The 18,212-nt window shown below is 40.6% G+C and overlaps 1 protein-coding gene across 1 annotated transcript; it reads right to left on the bottom strand.

Annotated features, from left to right (window-relative positions):
- Positions 1-2,726: 2,726 nt before the first annotated feature.
- Positions 2,727-13,069, bottom strand: hp1bp3 (heterochromatin protein 1, binding protein 3). The gene is made up of 13 exons (XM_036560133.1): positions 13,024-13,069; positions 11,458-11,552; positions 10,596-10,677; positions 9,608-9,839; positions 9,348-9,498; positions 8,964-9,110; positions 8,804-8,872; positions 8,492-8,637; positions 8,146-8,236; positions 7,330-7,489; positions 6,705-6,816; positions 5,508-5,675; positions 2,727-4,014 (listed from the first exon to the last, which is right to left on the bottom strand). Exons 1-13 carry the CDS (start codon positions 13,067-13,069, stop codon positions 3,684-3,686), a joined length of 1,830 nt encoding a protein of 609 aa, XP_036416026.1. The 3' UTR covers positions 2,727-3,683.
- Positions 13,070-18,212: the final 5,143 nt, after the last annotated feature.

Raw genomic sequence — 18,212 nt, 5'->3', positions numbered from 1 at the left:
ATCACTGAATATAAGAGTCAGTGCTGTACTGCTGACATCCATAATCTAATCTTTATGTTAAAAATGCTGTCAATGGGGTACAACTTCAGTGTCTATAGATAGAGAACATAGCTGAAGCACATTCCAATGCAGTTATATTTTAGTTAAATTGACTACAGCTACTACTTTGACAAGCGAATGTTGGGTACCTTTAAAACTTATTTAGGGTACACAAATTAGACTTTAAAGAAAAATAAGATTTTTCAAATGTTCTACACACACACACACACACACACACATATATATACACACAACTGAAGTCATAAGTTTAAATGTTTACACACACTTTTTGATACACATATTTATCTGCTCCACAGATTCCTTATCAACAAACTATAGTTTTTGAAATTTGTTTAGGATATCTTTGTACATGACACAAGCAATTTTTCCAACACTTGTAATTCACTATATCAAAATTACAGTGGGTCAGATGTATACGTACACCAAGTTAACCTACCTTTAAATAGCTTGGAAAATTCCTAAAAATGACATTGTGGCTTTAGAAGCTTCTGATAGGCTAAACAACATCATTGGAGTTAACTGGAGATGTACCTCAGGCAGTATTTTAAGGCCTACCTTCAAGGCCTACTTGCCTCTTTGCTTGACATCTTGGGAAAATCAAAAGAAATCATGACATCAGAAAAAGAATTCATGACCTCCACCAGTCTGGTACACCCTTTGGAGCAATTTCCAAACTCCTGAAGGCACCGCATTCATCTGTTCGGATGACAGTATGCAAATGTAAACACCACGTAAGCACACCATCATACCGTTCAGGAAGATAACGGTACTTTTCAACTTTGCAACCGCACATGGGTTGTAGCAATTGGCTTGAGGACAACAAAGTGAAGGTAATGGAGTGGCCATCGCAAAGCCCTGACCTCAATCCCTTAGATTATTATGGGCAGAAGTGAAAAAGTGTGTGCGAGCAAGGAGGCCTAAAAACCTGACTCAGTTACACCAGTTCTGTCAGGAAGAATGGACCAAAAGTCCAGCAACTTAAACCACGTCTATGTAAACTTCTGAGACACTGGGAATGTGATGAAAGAAATAAAAGCTGAAATAAATAAATGTCTCTAGTATTATTTTGACATTTCACATTCTTAAAACATCCTAACTGACCTAAGAGAGGCAATGTGCACTAAGATTAAATGTCAGGCATTGTGAAAAACTGAGTTGAAATGTATGTGGTTAAAGAGTAACTACACCCCACTATGTTCAGCTGACTCCAGCCCTGGCTCAACTTTAAAAAATGCTCAAAAATGGACAGGGCTCGCTGGGAGGGGCACTGCAGTGATCTACGGGTTTGGAGGTGGGGCTGTGAGGGAAACTGGGTGGGCTGGGCTGCTGTGTTTTTAGAGCTAGCGAACGTTAGCTACCAGAAAATATGGAGAGAGACAGAATCAAACGGCACTTTTGTAACTGAGTCTTACGAGGCTGACGATTTTTCTCTACTACCATCCCCATCTTCACCGAGGGAAGGAGTTTCTGATCAGGCAGTGCGTCTTGAGCCTTAACAGTATGAGCCGCTGACTCAAACCGCCGAAGAGTCAATATAGTCCCAGAAAACGATCAGCAGCGAGAGGCAGAGGCGCCGAACAGTACAACATTCCCTAAAACCGTGACAGCCAGCTTCTAATTATCTGTTCAGCAGGTCCATATTCGATATAACCCAAGTCCTGATTTCTTAGATGCACTGAATTCCGAATGAATAAAGTGGATTTATTTGAACACTGTCTGTCTAAGTTTCATTCAGTTTGACATTAAGGTCGCAGACTGCATCACCGGTCAGTCAGGGTTTGCTGCAGTGGCCCTAAATCCTTACGTTCCGCAAGCTGTTCATGGCACTAACGGTGTTACATCCAATTCAGTTCCCCCTCAAATTCACGTTCCCTTCATAAATCAATCGTGGGGTGCTGCGCTCACTGAACAGAAATCAACGGTAAACAGCACTGGAACTATGGAAAGCGGGGAAAAAAGCCAGAGAAAGGCTGTACGGACAAAAGGTTGACACAGTCAGTAACAATGGCCATTTAACGTTAACCTTTCCTGGACCGTGTTGCTTTCCGTAGTTCCAGTGTTGCTTGCCGTTGATTTCTGCTCAGTGAGTCGTGCCCGAGGGTCTGAGTTGTGAAGGGAAACGTGAATCAGATGCACCACTGGCAGCTTTAAGGAGACTCGCAAGAATCCTCACTTAATCGGTTCAACATCTTCATTCCAAACTGAGCTCAGACTAAGTGGGTTATTTACAGTTGGCACAGACAGCTGGCAGATCACAGCCTTGTGAGGTGGTGCTGAGGGTATTTAGCTGAGCGTGTGAGTGTGGTTATCTCCTCACTCTCGGCTCCTATGCTTTCATATTTATGAGTGCAGCATGAGTAGGGCGTCATCAGTGGGCGGTAACGTTGTTTGACTGATTCGCATACTGTGACGAAGTACGAAGACGTCATCATCCGCGCCTAAAGCAGAGTTGAACCACAGGGGGGCGCTGCAGAGGCAGAACTGACCATGATAGAAATGATGTTTTTACAGTTTGGAAAGATGTGTTCATATTTTAAGCAAGACTGGTAAAGTCTTCGGGTGTAGTTACTCTCTAAGGTGTATGTAAATTTATGACTAACTATAAATAGGCGTGTGTAGTTCACCCTGAGGAAGTATAATAGCTATGAAAAGTAAACTTAAAATCATTTGGAGTACAAATATAGTCACTTTATTAAGGACTACAGAAAAGCATTTCAGTTACATGCATGCAGGCCATTAGCAATGAGCTCATCAAATAAAATCCAATTCCCTGACTCTAATTACACAGAATACCACTGGGTTAACTGTATTATATAATATTCAACTCAGTTTTACTTAAGGAGGTTTGTCCTTTACTTTTTCTCATTACATAAAGGAAAAAATATATAAATATTCACCTTCATATTATGCAGTAAAAGGAAAAACAAAAAACAAAACAAAAAAACAAAACCCAAATTGTACTTGCTATCCCGCATGTACAGCTGTTCAGTATTGTTGCTTTGAAATTGGCCCCATTTCAGGCAGACGCTGCCTGTAAAACTCATATGTAGGCACCAGTTCATTAGTAAAGTTACCTCTTCACCCGAAGGAGCCGGCCAGTATGCTTCTATTTTCTTACATTACTATGTAATTTCACAAAAACGACAGAAACGTCTTCTTTAAAAAACGCAAAGAATAACATGAACACTTCCGAAGAGTTTTCTCAAACACTGAGGACATGAGAACGTGAAAGGAAACAGGTTTATGATCTAGCTGAGTTTAGACTGCTATGCAAAGACAAACGAGTTGAAATCACCTTTTTCGTGCACAATCAAGACAGCTCATGGTGGCACCTACCATCTCACACACACAATGTTCTAAAGAAACGTCTAGAACAATGCAAACAAAGAACATTCGGCACTCGATAACTGTCGAAAAAAGGAAAACTCAAAATGCTTTCGTGAGTATTACAGTAGACTGACTATAAGGGGGGGAAATTGGATCTTTATCTAATAGGAGGTTCCAACAAAGGGAGAACAGTGAAGCTACTAAAATAGTATGAAAAAAAAAATGAAAGAAACAGCAATAACACTGCAGTCTAAAGAGCTACAGTCAACCGTTCACCCATAGACAAATCGATGAGCTTATTTCTTGGCTCTGAGGGACTTTCGAGCAGCAGTCTTAGACTTCACAGGAGAGCTAGCTGCCTGTTTCTTAGCCGGAGACTTCTTGGGCGCTGGTCGCTTAGACACCCTGCTGGTCATCTTCTTGGCGATAGGTGTTTTAGGCTTGCGGGCTGGAGCAGCCTTCTTGACTGGTGTGGCTTTAGCAGGTGTAGAGGCCTTCTTAGAAGCAGCGGACGCTTTCTTAGCTGCTGCCACCGGTCTCTTAGCAGGGGGAGGCTTTCTACCGCTAGTCTTGGCTCTCTTGTTGGGTTGGGGTTGACGGCCTCTGGATGCAGACCTCTTCTGACTCCTGCAGAGGAAAAACACCCACTGTACTTAACGGCAGTATTTACTGAGTATTACTGAAGCACTTTCAGCTGATCATCTTATCTATATTTCAAATTTTCATCATTAATTTAATATACAGAGCTTTTAATTAGGAACACAATACTGGTACTGGGTCTGGCCTCCCTTTGCTCTCAAAACAGCCTCAATTCTTCATTGCCTGGATTCCACAAAATGTTAGAAACAATCTTTTGAGATTCTTGTCCATGTTGACATGGCTACAGCATGCAATTCCTGCAGGTTTTTCCAGGTGCATTTTCATGCTGTGAGTCTTCCAAAGGTATTCTATTGGGATTCAGATCCAGTAACTGGGAAAACCACTGAAGGACACTGAACTCATTGTCATATTATTGAAACCAGTTTGAGATGACTTTAGTTTTGTGACAGGCTACATTATCATGCTAGAAGTAGCCATTAAAAGATGGCTAAATTGTGGCCATGAAGGGATGAACATGATCAGCAACAATACTCAGCTAGGCTGTGGAGGAGGTGATGCATGACTGGTATTAAGGGGCATAAAGTGTGCCAAGAAAGCATTCCCCACACCATTACACCACCTCCACCAGCCTGGACTGCTGACATAAGACATGTTATGTCCATGGATTGATGCTGTTGTCAAATTCTGACCCTACTATCAGCAGACCAGTCTACGTTTTTCTAGTCTTCAACTGTCCAGTTTTGGTGCAGCCTCAGCTTCTTGTTCTTGGCTGACAGAAGTGGAACTTGCCGTGGTCTTCTGCTGTTGTAGCCCATCCGCAAGGTTCAACATGTGCATTCTGAGATGCTTTTTTTGCTCAATGCAACTGGTTATCTGAGTTACCATAGTCTTTCTGTCAGCTCTAACTAGTCTGGCCATTCTCCACTGACCTCTCTCAACAGGTGTTTCCACCCACAGAACTGCTGTAGACATTTTTTTACGGTACCTTTCTGAGTAAACTCAGAAACTATTTCTCAGTAAACTGAGAAACTATTGCGCATGAAAATCCCAGGAGATCAGCAGTTGTAGAAATACTCAAACCAGTCACTCAAATCTCCACAACGTCTCAACCTACTCAAACCGCTTCCAAGTCTTCATCAAGGTTGTACAGACTTGTCAATGTGGTTTAGAGGACAGTGCGACTTCCTGGAGACTAAAAAAAATGAAGAGGACTTCACTGCATAGCTGAACGCTGCATTCAGCCACTCTTGACAATGTCTGCTGTCTAAAGTCGCTTTCAGCTACATGGTGAAGTTTTGTTCATTTTCAAAGTACACGGCAAGTCATGCTGGGTCCTAAACCACAGTCTTGTGGGAGTTTAATAAAGACCTGAATGTGGTTTGCGCTGGTTGAGAAAACCAAAACATCTAATTCAACAATAAGGAGAACAGAACTGAATGTGTACCTTTAGAATTAAAAATAATAATAATAAAAAAAAAAAAGTAAGTTTATAGGAGAATCTGGCCAGAAATGTTTCTGACCTCTTGCGAGGAGGTGGTTCATCATCCTCCGACTCTTCCTCTTCTTCCTCCTCTTCCTCTTCTTCTTCCTCACTCTCGTCAGACGACCGGCTTCTCTTCTTATTTTGTAGCTTCTTTTCCTCCTTCTGTTTGAGTTTTTCCATCATTTCTGGAAACAGCACTGCTGGACTTTTGTGGGGAGACAAAAACAGGTAATGTGTACAGCATCTATCAAATGGTTGCTCCTGTTTTTAACAACACCTTCTCAACATGTTCACAGTGCTTCTAGAATATTTGGTGGTTTGCAGGTGAAAAAAAAAGTCAAACTCATAGGCCTACAACAGGCAACAAACTAGTTACAAAAAGCTAATTACTTCTAAAAATTAACTCTAAAACTGATTTTAAGCTCTGAATCTCAGGAATCGTCCATGCAAGAATGAGGTTTTTATTGGAAATTAAGAATAGCTTTCTGGAAACATGATATCACTAAATTACATTCTTCTGTTTCACTGCATTGACAGTATATTTACTAAATGTTGCCTAATTGGTACTCAGTGTAATTTCCACTTCAGAATTTTGAAGTAAAACTAAATGTAATGCCAAATTCATCAGCATTAATCATTTTTTGGCAAACTGTTTTTTCTCCAAGTTTCTTATGCCGTCAATAGCTAACAATAACGCAACAAATTAGTACGATGAACTCGCAATCACTCAATCATCTCTACATAATGTTAGAATCATTTTTTCCCCCATTAACACTGCTCATGCTGCAAGTGTTCGTCCTAAAGTTACCATTTTGGAGATAGAAGGTTTTCTTGCGACAACAGCGATTGGCTAATGATATGAGAATGTACCTTGGGTAGTAAGGATAGCAGAGCTGGTAGGAGCCACTGAGGCCATGACCAGTGATCTGCTCCATCCATCCCATCATCTTACACCTCTGCAAGTGTTCTCTAATCTAAAAGTTTCATTACGCTGCTGTCAGAAGAAAACTTTGTATCTCCATTTGTGTCATTTTTCAGTTTTTGTCATAATTTGAAAATACCTGTTGCTTTTTTCATTGTGTGTAAATTTAATGATGAATGGACCAAAAGAAACAGTTCACTGACTTAAATTAAAAGAAAGTTTTTTTTTTCCCCCATTTTCCTGTAAAGTTACCATTTTGGAGATACAAGGTTCTTCCGACAACAGCGACTGCCTAAGGATATGAGAATGTACCTTGGGTAGTAAGGATAGCAGAGCTGGTAGGATCCACTGAGGCCATGACCAGTGATCTGCTCCATCCATCCCATCATCTTACACCTCTGCAAGGTTCTCTTCAGGTTTGCCACTACAAAGACAGTTCGTAGGTTTGTAAAGATAAATCAATGTAGTAATAACTAACAGGGCTGCGCAAAATAAATGAAATACTAATATTGCAATAACATTGCTACATGCTGTGATTGCAACATGTCTTGCAATACATGTGAAATGCCCTAGACTATTTGCATTACTTTGACCAAATAATTGATTTTTGTTGGACTACATGAAGACCCTGACTATGACACCCCTATAAACATACCTCTGGGGCTGTGATTAGTCTTAATGTTCACAGTATACACTAAATAAAACATTGTGATTTCTTGGATGACTAATTTGCATATTGGCTTATGTATATTAGTATTACCAAAACACGTAATAAAATAATGATGAATAAACAATATGCTGTGCAGCCGTATAATCTATTACAAAACGTCATGCTTAGAGATTCAAGTTTTGCCAAAGAGGCTTTGTAATAATGAGACGGTCTGAGAGAAACAGGTATGCTTGTTGTTGGGTATGAACTCTACCAGTGTGAGCTTACCGAGTAGATAAACGCTCTGGTCCTTGAAGTTCTCCAACAGGAACTTGCGGAGTGTGCTTATGCTGCAGGACTTGGGCTCATTCATGGCAGTGATGGCAGCAACGATGGCATCTTCGAGGAGCCCTCCGCCTAAGAGCACCTTGTTTCCAGACTTCTTCAGCTAGTACAACAGAAGAGCCAAATTACCTCATGAACACTATTCCATTAAACTACATCATTACAAAAATCAAGTCAAAACAAGGCACGGATTTATAACCACAGAACAGAATAGTACCCATAACATGGAAATTAACACCAAGAAACAACTTCACTAGTAAGCAGAGATGCAAGACTTAAAGTGTAAAAAAACTGTCAGGGGCATCAGGTGGAATTTTGCAGGAGTCTGGCTCGATGTTTAGATCTCAGTTCACTCAATTTCCTTGTCAGACGTCATTCACCAAGTTATGACTGCATTCTCTTTGAATACTTGCTTGGAATCATCCATCATTTCTATGCACTCACAATATTCAGATTCATCCACTTGGGGAAGTGGTCCAAAACACAGTGAACAATACAAAATATTCTTGAATAACGGGGCATGCAATTACACACGTCTACCAGAGAGGTCCCCAAATCCTACACAGTGTAGCTTTAATGTAGTTTTACCTGACTTGGTAAACCTAAAAATATCAATTTGCTGAAGGTTTCTATGTTTGCATTTTGCTTCAAAGCACATTCCAAACAATACACAATGCCCTTAGAATGCATCACAGTCATCTGTGGGGAAATATAATTTCACACTAACATCAATAAGACCGTATTTTAAGAACAAAGTACCTGGAACGTCCCAGAGGCGCCTTTCCCAGTGATCTGCTCCAGGTAGCCCTTTTCTACAGACCTCTGCAGGCAGTTCTTCAGCACATCAGGCCTGAGGGACAAGCAGAAACCCTGGCATCTCAGTTGTTGTTTGAAATGCACTGTTCAACTGAAGCCTGTTTTCCATGCTAATGCCAAGTTCGACTCATAGTGACATCAGAACCATGAACTTATATACAGAGTTAACATAAATAGTTTGTATGGAACAGAAAACAAACAGTATTCTTGTTTACAACGTTTAGGAACCATCAAATTAGTTTTCCCACGACGTGGCCCCCCTAAGCACAAGACCTATCTTGAAACTGACCTGTTCTCCACATTAAGCTGGGGGAAATGCTGCTCCAAGTACTTCTTGATGAGGATGTAGGAGGCCTCTTTGGGCTCACACAGACGCGTCATAATGAGTGGCAGACTCTCGCCTAGTGTCCCCTTCATTCCTGAGGAGGCTGAGGGCTTCCATCAACCAAGCACAGCCAAGACATATGGTTGCAATTACAGCAGTAACTCATTTCAACACTCCACAGCTAATAAAACAAAACAGCCTCGTAGTAGAACATTATGTCAGCTCTAGCTGGACACAGAACTATTCAGACACGAGGCAGCAGCATTCAAGATGTACCTTCTTTGAACTGGAGTTGGTAGGGACCTTGCCAATGGTGAAACTTCCAGAGAAGCCTTTGCCTTTCAGCTGTAAGCAACAAAAGTACATAATATAAAAACCATGCAAGATATGCTTTGAAGGAACTGAGTGTAAGAAACGTCATTCTTCGACAGATCACCTGTTTGACAGCCCCCTTCTCCACCAGCCGCTTAAGCGCCCTCTTATACAGGCTCTTTGTCCTTTTGTCTAGTTCCATGGGGGAATACTTCTTCACTACGTATTTCATGATGGTGAAAATAGAGGCACCATTCCGATCCTTACAGTTCTGATGGAAAGAAAGAAGCCACAACATCAGGGACTCAAACATGCCTCAAACCTCAATGATCAGTCTATTTAAGTGAAACAGAATAAGCATGTAAGTGAATTACACAGAGTTTTGATCGTATTTTTGGGGACACACTTCCAGTCATATATTAGCCTAACCTTAGATGTTCGGCCACCATTCGGCTGTTGGTGGAAAATCCTGCTTATATGATTATATGTCTTATATGAATGCACAAACCTGAATAGCATCAAGAAGGATTTCTTCCACTTTGGGCTGAAACAGGGAGACGCTCTTTGGGGCGGTGGCGAGTTTGCTGGCGGACATGGTGGCCCAAGCAGGGATTTTTCTCTTCACCTTTTTGCTCTTCTCATCGACTCCCTCCTTGTCCCTGAAACATCAGAACGACACATTAAACTTTACTTGCATTCGAGTTGAACTGCAACCACTGATTCTACACATTTCACATCAAATCTCAACCTACGAAAGCGATCACTCACTCCTTTTTGGCTTTGTTCTTTTTCTTCTTTTTTCCTTGCTCGTCTGCTCCTCCCTTCTCCGATTTCTCCCCATCATCCGTTTTCTCTCCATCTTTCTCTCCTTCCTTTTCCCCCTCTGTGGCACTATCAGCAGGCTTCTCCGCTCCGTCACTTGCCTGTCCCTCAGGAGCTGCTTGAGTTGGTGCGTCCTGCTCCTCGGTGGAAGTGGACTCACCAGAGTTGGTTTTAGGATCTAGGAACGAACCACAAAGCACACAAGTATACGTCACAGTGAAATACTGAAGATTATCTAAGTATTTTGAGTTTACAGTTCCAGATTATGCATTAATATATTGCATTTTGTGATGTTTTATTAAGCAAAAAGAATCATAATTCACTTCTACGTGATCATTTTTAAATCTTTCTTCATCTCTTAGAATTTAACAGCCTGTTATAGCTTTTAAAACTGATACATGCAAATTATCTCTCACTTTTAACAATATGAAGCTCTATATTTCTATAAATGTATTACTGTTTACTGTCTTACAGCATATCCCATTGTGTATTACAGCTGGGATTCTGCCCTGAGGGATACATCAGTACTAATATGTGTAGGTACTGTCCAACCTGAAGGCTGAACAATCTACATTGGAAAGTTAATGAAGCTGTACAGGAACAAAGTTGTGAATGAAACTTAGCCTCTATGTAGACTCCAATCGTGAAGGACTGCACAGTTTAGAGTTTCCCTTATTCTTTCATGCTTTCATTGAGCTTTCATCAAGAATTTGATGTAGGAGTAAACACAAAGACTTGGGAGGGTATTTCACAACGCAGAACTTCTCAGTCTGCCAGATAACTTAAGCTCAAAGTTCAACATGATCCAATAGGAATGTCCCTCAGCTCTTTTCCTATTAGGCGTGAATTTGGGTTTACATCACCTGTGAAATACTTCCCTGAAGTCTGACATCCCTGCAACAGATGCCATTTAGACAAGAAGGTCCATCCGTACCTGCTTCAGGTGCTGAGGGTGCGTCTGCCTTGGGCGGCTTGGGCGGGGCCCCAGCTGAACGGCGAATCGGCATGATTATGAGCTGCGCATAAACAAACAAACAAAGACAAAACATTATGAAAACTTTGAGATTAGATGACATGGCACCGAGCATGTTACTTAACCTACCAAACATGTCAAAAATACTCAGTTCAATATCAATATGCATTTTTAATTCTCTTCATGAGTACAACCCCAAAACCAACTTGGCCTCAATGAAAACTTACTTATTTCAAGTGACCAAGACAAATTGAAGCCTGCAGGTTTAGTAAATCACTGCCCAATTACTAAATGCATCTAAGTGCTCATTCAATTAAGTAAGACTTTTTGCATTTCTTACACATGAAGGATGCAACACTGGTGCACTTGCACGACCTAAGCAAGCTCGGTCCCAGCCTCCAGACTGGCTCGTGCATGTTCTTCAGAAGAAGAGGATGCAGTCCTGCTGCCATAAAGGCCACCAAACAACTGCCTTTCATTCTCCTGGGAATGGGACCATGACTCAATCCAGCCAGCTAACTTCAAAAGCCTCAGCGTTGCAAAAATGCAACGCAGAAATAGTGCTATATGTGCGCCAGTGCAAAATGCGTTACAAGGCTTGCAGATGCAGGAGAAGGAGTTTGCAGAAAAGCAGAGCAGAGCTCAGAGCTAAAATGGCCATTTTGTCCATTTATCCGCCACAGTAATGGCGCTTGCATTGCAATGATGGAAACATGCATGTCAGTTAAAACCCCAGCGGAGGCTAAACCGCCCGGATCTGCGCTGCTGCAACTATTAGACGATGCATAGCATGAAAATCAAGCGTCGTGCGCTGTTTTCGTACCTTGATGCACTTGCTGGGTGTTAATGTCCCTCTTTGTTCGGATTCCTGTTTTCGTTCCCCTCCCCCTTTAACGGCCACGTAGCGACGTAATGACGCTGCGGGCGGGACCAGCGACGTCACGCAACAACAACAACAGCGGTATTTCAAATATACACATTTAAAAATAAATACATATTTTTAAAAAACTACTTTCAAAAACAGATATGTTTAAATAAATCTTTGGTTACTGATATCATTTATTGATAAAAAAATCCTAACAGATGACATTCATTTCCAACCAATGCGTTACATGGCAACGATATAAAAGTCCGTGGCATTTTTTGAATCTGACGACGATTCATCTGTGGATAAAAGTGCGGGCTGGTACTACGTTAAATATAAATAAATAAGCAAAATATAATGATGATGTAATAAAAAATAAATAAATAAAAATAAGGTAATTTAGTTTGTAGACCTGTTATCGATGAAGAACACTATAACAGAGAAAAAACAAACAAACAAAAAAAAATCAGCAAATGTAATATTTTAGCACAAAATACAGTTTGGTCTGATTTTTAAGGATGTATATGCTGGTGGTGTGATTTTTAAGGATGTATATATGCTGGTGGTGTAATAAATGCATAATAAACATATTATTACATGTTAAAAATATGTAATATAATAAACATATATTCCCCTCAAAAGAATCCATAAGTAAAGAAGTGTGTGTTTCTGAATCTAATAGTAGTGAACAGCAATGTAACCGAGAAAGCAATATTTTCGAGCAAAATAATATTTGGCCCAAGCTTAAAGAAAATAATGTCACAGTGTAGCTAATTTTGTGAGAAATATTACATGTATGATGTACCCCAAGATGAAGAAAGAGCCAGAAGGAAGCCTATAAAATAAAACATAAAACTTTTCAGTTATAGCTATTCTGCTTACACAACAAAAACGGCTCCCCATCTTTATGTCTTTAGATGAACAAAGAGTTTGAATAGAACAGTGTTATCAGTAGAGTTTTTGTATCACCACTAGAGGGCGGTGTTGTTATATGCTGAATGAGCTTCAGCATCATAAACCATTGTTTCTCTTCTTCAATTCTATTGCTCAGATTCGTGCACAGATTCATGCTGTCCAGAAGGACCTGGTGACTAGTTCACTGTTTGACTCAGGTGAAAGGAAACAAGTGGAGGCTGGTTTACATGACTGGAGGTATACTGAAACCAAAAGCAGCAAAACATTTCTTCTAATTTCATTCACCTGCTTTAAAAGAGAAATTCTATCAATTTTTCAAAATGTCTGATTAATTCAATCACTTCAATTTCAATGGTTTGATGTGAAAAGGGTGCACTGTAGAGAAACTTACCGACTGGGATTTCTTTACGACTGTGGTGATGGGAATCAGTGGTTGGACATCTACTATGCAAATGTGGCCATTTTATTAACTACCAAAACGACCAGTGAGTCTACGTGTGTTTTCTGAGTGCTTATATGTAATGGTGATAATGACAGTGGAATAATAGTGAAAAATCTGAGAACTTTTTTCTTTGAGTACCATTTTGTCTTACAACGGCCTGCACATACCTCTCTGCTGAAAAGACCAGCACAGGCCAGCATATTCCAATTCCATGCTGGTCTAAGCTGGCTTATGCTGGTCTGTCGCTGGTCTGGTGCTGGTTTAGCTGGTCACCTAGAGTAGTTATGGTGGTTGACCAGCATATCAGCGTCCAAAACACAACATATGCTGGTTTTGCTGAAAACAGATATAGCTGTTTTTCCTAGCAGGACTAAACGTAAGTTTCTAGCCAATATTACATTCAATACACTACAGTAAATCAATATATCAGACAGGCAGCGCATTCATAGCGATAAGTTTCAGGTAAAAAGTTTTGAAGTGGCTCTCAGAGGCATTAAATATGTCAGACGTCTGGTTCCTATCACCACCGCTGAACAAGACGCTGTAAGTTCCTCCAGAAGGGAACAATTTACACCAAAACTATGCTTAAGTGAAAGTGTGGGTGTTGTGTTGAAATCTTGCTCAATTAAAAGAGGAAGTACAGAACCAAAATTTACTTGAGTGAAAGTAAGAAAAGCATCTATATTTAAACATTCAGTCCAGTATCTAGGTAAAAAAGTATTGTTTTAATGTTTTAAAGCACCCGTTTTATTGTTTTAATATTGCTTTAAGTGGGTATGAGCTGATCACGTGCTAAATAGTGCATCTTTTTCAACAATCTCTTAAAATTGTTCGTAAAAATACAAGCAACCCACACATCCCTACTCCAGACGAACACATTAACTTTGGTTTTAGCACCTAAAACTTAGAAATATTCCAGCTGAAAGTGGCGCAAGTACAAACATTACAGTTAACCCCATAGGAGATGTTAGTTGTAATAGAGGGGCAAGTTACAACAGTCACTAAAAAGTTGTTTGATGTGAAATAAATTGAATTAATTTAATACAATTCTGTGTTGTTTGAACCGTATGAGCTTTCTGACCTAAACTCAAAAATATACATCAAAATCAATATGATTAGTAAGAGGCTGCGTTTTTATTTTATTTACACAACGTTTGACGAAACGGTGATAACTTCCAGTTGTTGTTTTTTTTTCAAATTATTTTTACATTTTTTAGAGAGGATATGGAATTCCCCTTTACCCCTTAAGGTGAAAGGACCTGCCCCAGGAGGGGGGTTTAAGTACCTCGGGGTCTTGTTCACGAGAGATGGGAAGAGCGATGGTGAGATTGGCCGCAGGCTGGGACAGGCGGCAGCAGTAATGTGGTCACTGTACCGGACTATAGTGGTGAAGAGGGAGCTGAGCAGTAAGGCAAAGCTCTCTGTTTACCGGTCGGTCTACATCCCCACCCTCACCTGTAGTCATGAGCTTTGGGTAATGACCGAAAGAATGAAATCGCAGATATGAGCGGCGAAAATGAGCTTTCTCCACAGGGTGGTGGGCTACACTCTATTTGATAGGGTGAGGAGCTCGGCCATCCAGGAGGAGCTCAGAGTAGAGCCGCTACTCCTCCACATTGAGAGGAGCCAGTTGAGATGGTTCAGGTGTCTGATCAGGATGCCAACTGGACGCCTCCTGGTAGGGGTTTACCTGCCACGGCCTACTGGGATGAGACCCGTCCTAAAACCTGCTGGAGGGATTATATCTTCAAGTTGGCCTGAATGGGGTCCCTCGGAATGAGCTGGAGGAAGTTGCGGAGGACAGAGGCGTCTGGGATTCTCTGCTCTCCCAACTGCTACCCTATCTGGACTAAGCAGTCAATGATAATGATGATGATGATGATGATGATGATGATGATGATGATGATGAATATGGAATTCTTTCATTGTTTGGGACTTTGGGGGGCTTAGTTGTAAAACTATGTTAAAACTAGCCCCACCGTATGGAGGCTGTACGTTAGCCTGGCTAGCTCTTACTGTGAGCTGTTTACATGCTTCAAAATGAAGCTACATTACAGCCACCAAGAGATGATTCAAATAATATACTGTAGGTGTGAATTCTGTGACTAAGCATGCAGCTCAGTAATTGAAAAACACAATGAAAAAAGCTACTTTCATCCCCAAAAATAGTCTTCAGGGTGAATCTCGAGAAATATCTGTCCAAATACTTTGCAGTCAACACTTGCAGATGATTTTGCTATGATAATATGAGAACTAAAAGTACATTCTACTGGAACCTGTTTAACTACATAAAATATCCATGCTATATTTTACCATGTGTTAATGTGCGCAATGATATTGTCTTAACCATTGTATTACACAGTATCATCCCTCATTCACTCTGTTCTGCAAAAACACACTGATCACACCCAACACACCCAGCACACACTCCAATTGTGCACAGCTTGTCTAACCTCCATAGAAAAGCATTGCCGATAGAATGGGAGGCTCTGGAGTCGCCACAAATGAGCCTAAAGTCATCATGCACTGGGCTATGGAGCGGTAAAACTGCGCTCTCTGGAGTGGTGGAGCTCCAACAAGTACCTCTGGATGAACTAATCAGTACCCAAACTCACTAATGCTGTTGTGGCTGAATGCAATGAAATCCTTACAGCAATATTCCAACATCTAGGGTAAAGCCTTCCCAGAAGGGTAGATGTTGTTTCTGCAACAAAGAGGGGACAAATTTCGAATGAATACCCTTGATTTCAGCAGAAACACTGGACGAGCAGGTGTCTAACTTTCGGACATGCATAGTAAGTGTATATGAGCAACAATAACAGCGTATTGTGCTTTTTCATTTTGATTGAACCCAGACAAAAATAGCCCACTAGAGTGTTGTTGTTTTGCTGCAAGTCCCAGTAAGTGCCCCTGCTGTCAGAGGCAATGTCTTCTTCCATGCAACTGTTTTGGAAAACAAAAAGTTTTGATGGCAGAGCAGAAAGTGTCGCGCATGGCTCCACAGTCAGCATCACAACAACACCCGCCCACACATAGGCTCCCTGGGAGTCTTTCACTTCCTGCATGTGGCTGCAACCACACAAAGCCGCCCTTAACGAGGAGGTGCTGTGTCCGCACCAAGCGGCAGGATGGCCCGTAGATCGCTTTGGAGAGCGAGTCACTTCATCTGAGCTTGTTTTGTTAGCTCGCTGCATTAGGTTGATCACGATCAATGGCTGGCAGCGGACTCTCTTGACTTGTGTCTGGTGCCAAAAGTAGACTTCATGTACAAGCTTTGAGATGATCGCAGTTACCATGCCAACATGAACCCTCGTCTCTTTGGAGGATTCGTCCGGCGTTGCCTTGGAGACAAAAAACTCCAAAGGATCTAGGCCCTCTCATCGAATCTCATCACGAGCAACTCATTTCTTGCTTTTGTTTGTTTGTTTGTTTGATGGCTGTTCCAAATAGGCTTGTGACTTTTTGGTCTTTTCCCTGTTGATAGGTTTTGAAAGGTGTGATGTTCTTTTAGGCCCAGTTATCACTGAAAAGAAACCTTATCTTAGAGAAGAAATCTACCATCAGCCTATTAAATGTGCCACTTAAAACATTTAAACTGGCTACTCACTGCCGGTTCTGTAAAGTGGAGTGACGTTAGCAAAATGAATCATACTTGTCAGTCTACCGAACAAAACCACCAGTTGCGTTACATAAACACATCATGTGTGGTTTTGTGATCAAAATAGTCGGTGAATCAAGTGCTGTGGGGGTGAGAGTTCCTGTAAATCAAGTGATAAATCGCGGCAGTCAGAGAGCGGGAGCTCCGCGGAATTTGAATAATACCCCCTTTGCCGAAAGAGAAAAGAAGTTCTTTCCAGTGAAGCTGAAAACCCTCGAGAGTTCAAACGAGCGCTCTCCACATGAAAAGGCAGCACAATGCTGTCTAAAGACACCGTAGGTAAGAATTTAATCAGATCGCAGATGCTTGTAGCTAGAAAACACTGAATAGAGACGAGGCCTGGAATGTTAATTGAAGTCCACTGATGCCTGCTGGAATACGTGGCCTGATGAGGATCTAAAGGGCTTTTCTACAATGAATAAAAATGACAATGTAATTTGCTTGTTTTCTTGCTGTTGCAGTGTCTCGACCAAGCTCTAATGCAGACTAAGCATGTAACAAATTCAATACTGTACTGGAAAAAAAGTACACCTTTCTGTGTCTTCTGAGGGTTTCTCACTTGTCTTTCATGAAAACACTGAAACATTGAAACTTAGTTGTAGAAATTCCATTAATTTTTGCAAATTTCTTTGAACAAAGTCATTCAGAGTGGTTTTGAAATGGTGCTTTGCAGAGAAACTTCACAGTGGTGGTGATGGGAACCAGAGATCATGTTTTCTTTGGAGACTATTTAGCCTTAGAATGCCCTGCTCATCCCTCTCCACCATAAATGGATCATCTCAAAACTACTGTAAAACAATAAGTTAGCATAAGCAAACTTTCTAAAGAACTTTGTGTGTTACCCGCTACCTGTGGTAAGGCCCCACTTGAGAATCCTGCATCAGTTTCACATTTTTCCAGAATATATAATTAGATTTCAAATAATTTCTTGTCTTTGCATTTTTTCCAAAAATCTGTTATTAACATAAAAAACATAAAAAAAATGTATGTCCTAATGATTCAACTTTATTTTAATATACAGTGACAAAAAACAAATGACAGTAAAACAGAAACATCAGAAATGGTATTTTTGTTAAATCATTAGTTTTCATGATTATATCAATTACATAATTATTACATTATTACAGCTGTAGACGTAAAACTCACATATAAACTCATCTCGAGACGGGTAAAAATCACCACTTTGTACATGCTTACCAAAACACTATATATATATATATATATATATATATATATATATATATATATATATATATATTTCAAAGCACCATATTTTTACAACCGTGAGGAACCAATCACAATCCAATTGAAAGAGGGGGTCATAGAGTTTCTGACTGCGTTCGTCGCTGGTTCCACAACACTGGACGTTCTCCGAAATCGCACTGAAAGAGCCGTGAGTGCAGCGACACCCAACATGCTCAATCAAGTATGGGATGAATTTGACTATGGTGTTGATGTCTGTACAGCTGGAGGAGGTTCATACTGAGACCTTGTACAATTACACTATAAACTTTATGCTCATTTAAACCATTTACCGCATTACTCTGTAATGATTTACAAATTAATCTTTTTGAATCACCCTACACACACACACACACACACACACACATTGCCCTAATGTGTTGATATCATAGTGTAAAGGACTCTTAAGGTTTAACATGTGCCAATTCCCATTAGAAAGAAAATCCAATGGTTCAA

The sequence above is a fragment of the Colossoma macropomum genome, unplaced genomic scaffold (assembly GCF_904425465.1).
Source record: "Colossoma macropomum unplaced genomic scaffold, Colossoma_macropomum, whole genome shotgun sequence".
NCBI lineage: Eukaryota > Metazoa > Chordata > Actinopteri > Characiformes > Serrasalmidae > Colossoma > Colossoma macropomum.
The sequence above is the reverse complement of the archived record's forward strand: the minus strand, read 5'-3'. Positions and strand labels throughout refer to the sequence as shown.

Coding starts and splice junctions, on each gene's coding strand:
- hp1bp3 (XM_036560133.1), bottom strand. CDS start 13,069: ATGGAATTGGAATATGCTGGCCTGTGCTGGTCTTTTCAGCAGAGAG. Junction 9,499..9,607: donor AAGAACAAAGCCAAAAAGGA/GTGAGTGATCGC, acceptor CTGATGTTTCAG/GGACAAGGAGGGAGTCGATG. Junction 9,111..9,347: donor TCCTTCTTGATGCTATTCAG/GTTTGTGCATTC, acceptor TCTTTCCATCAG/AACTGTAAGGATCGGAATGG.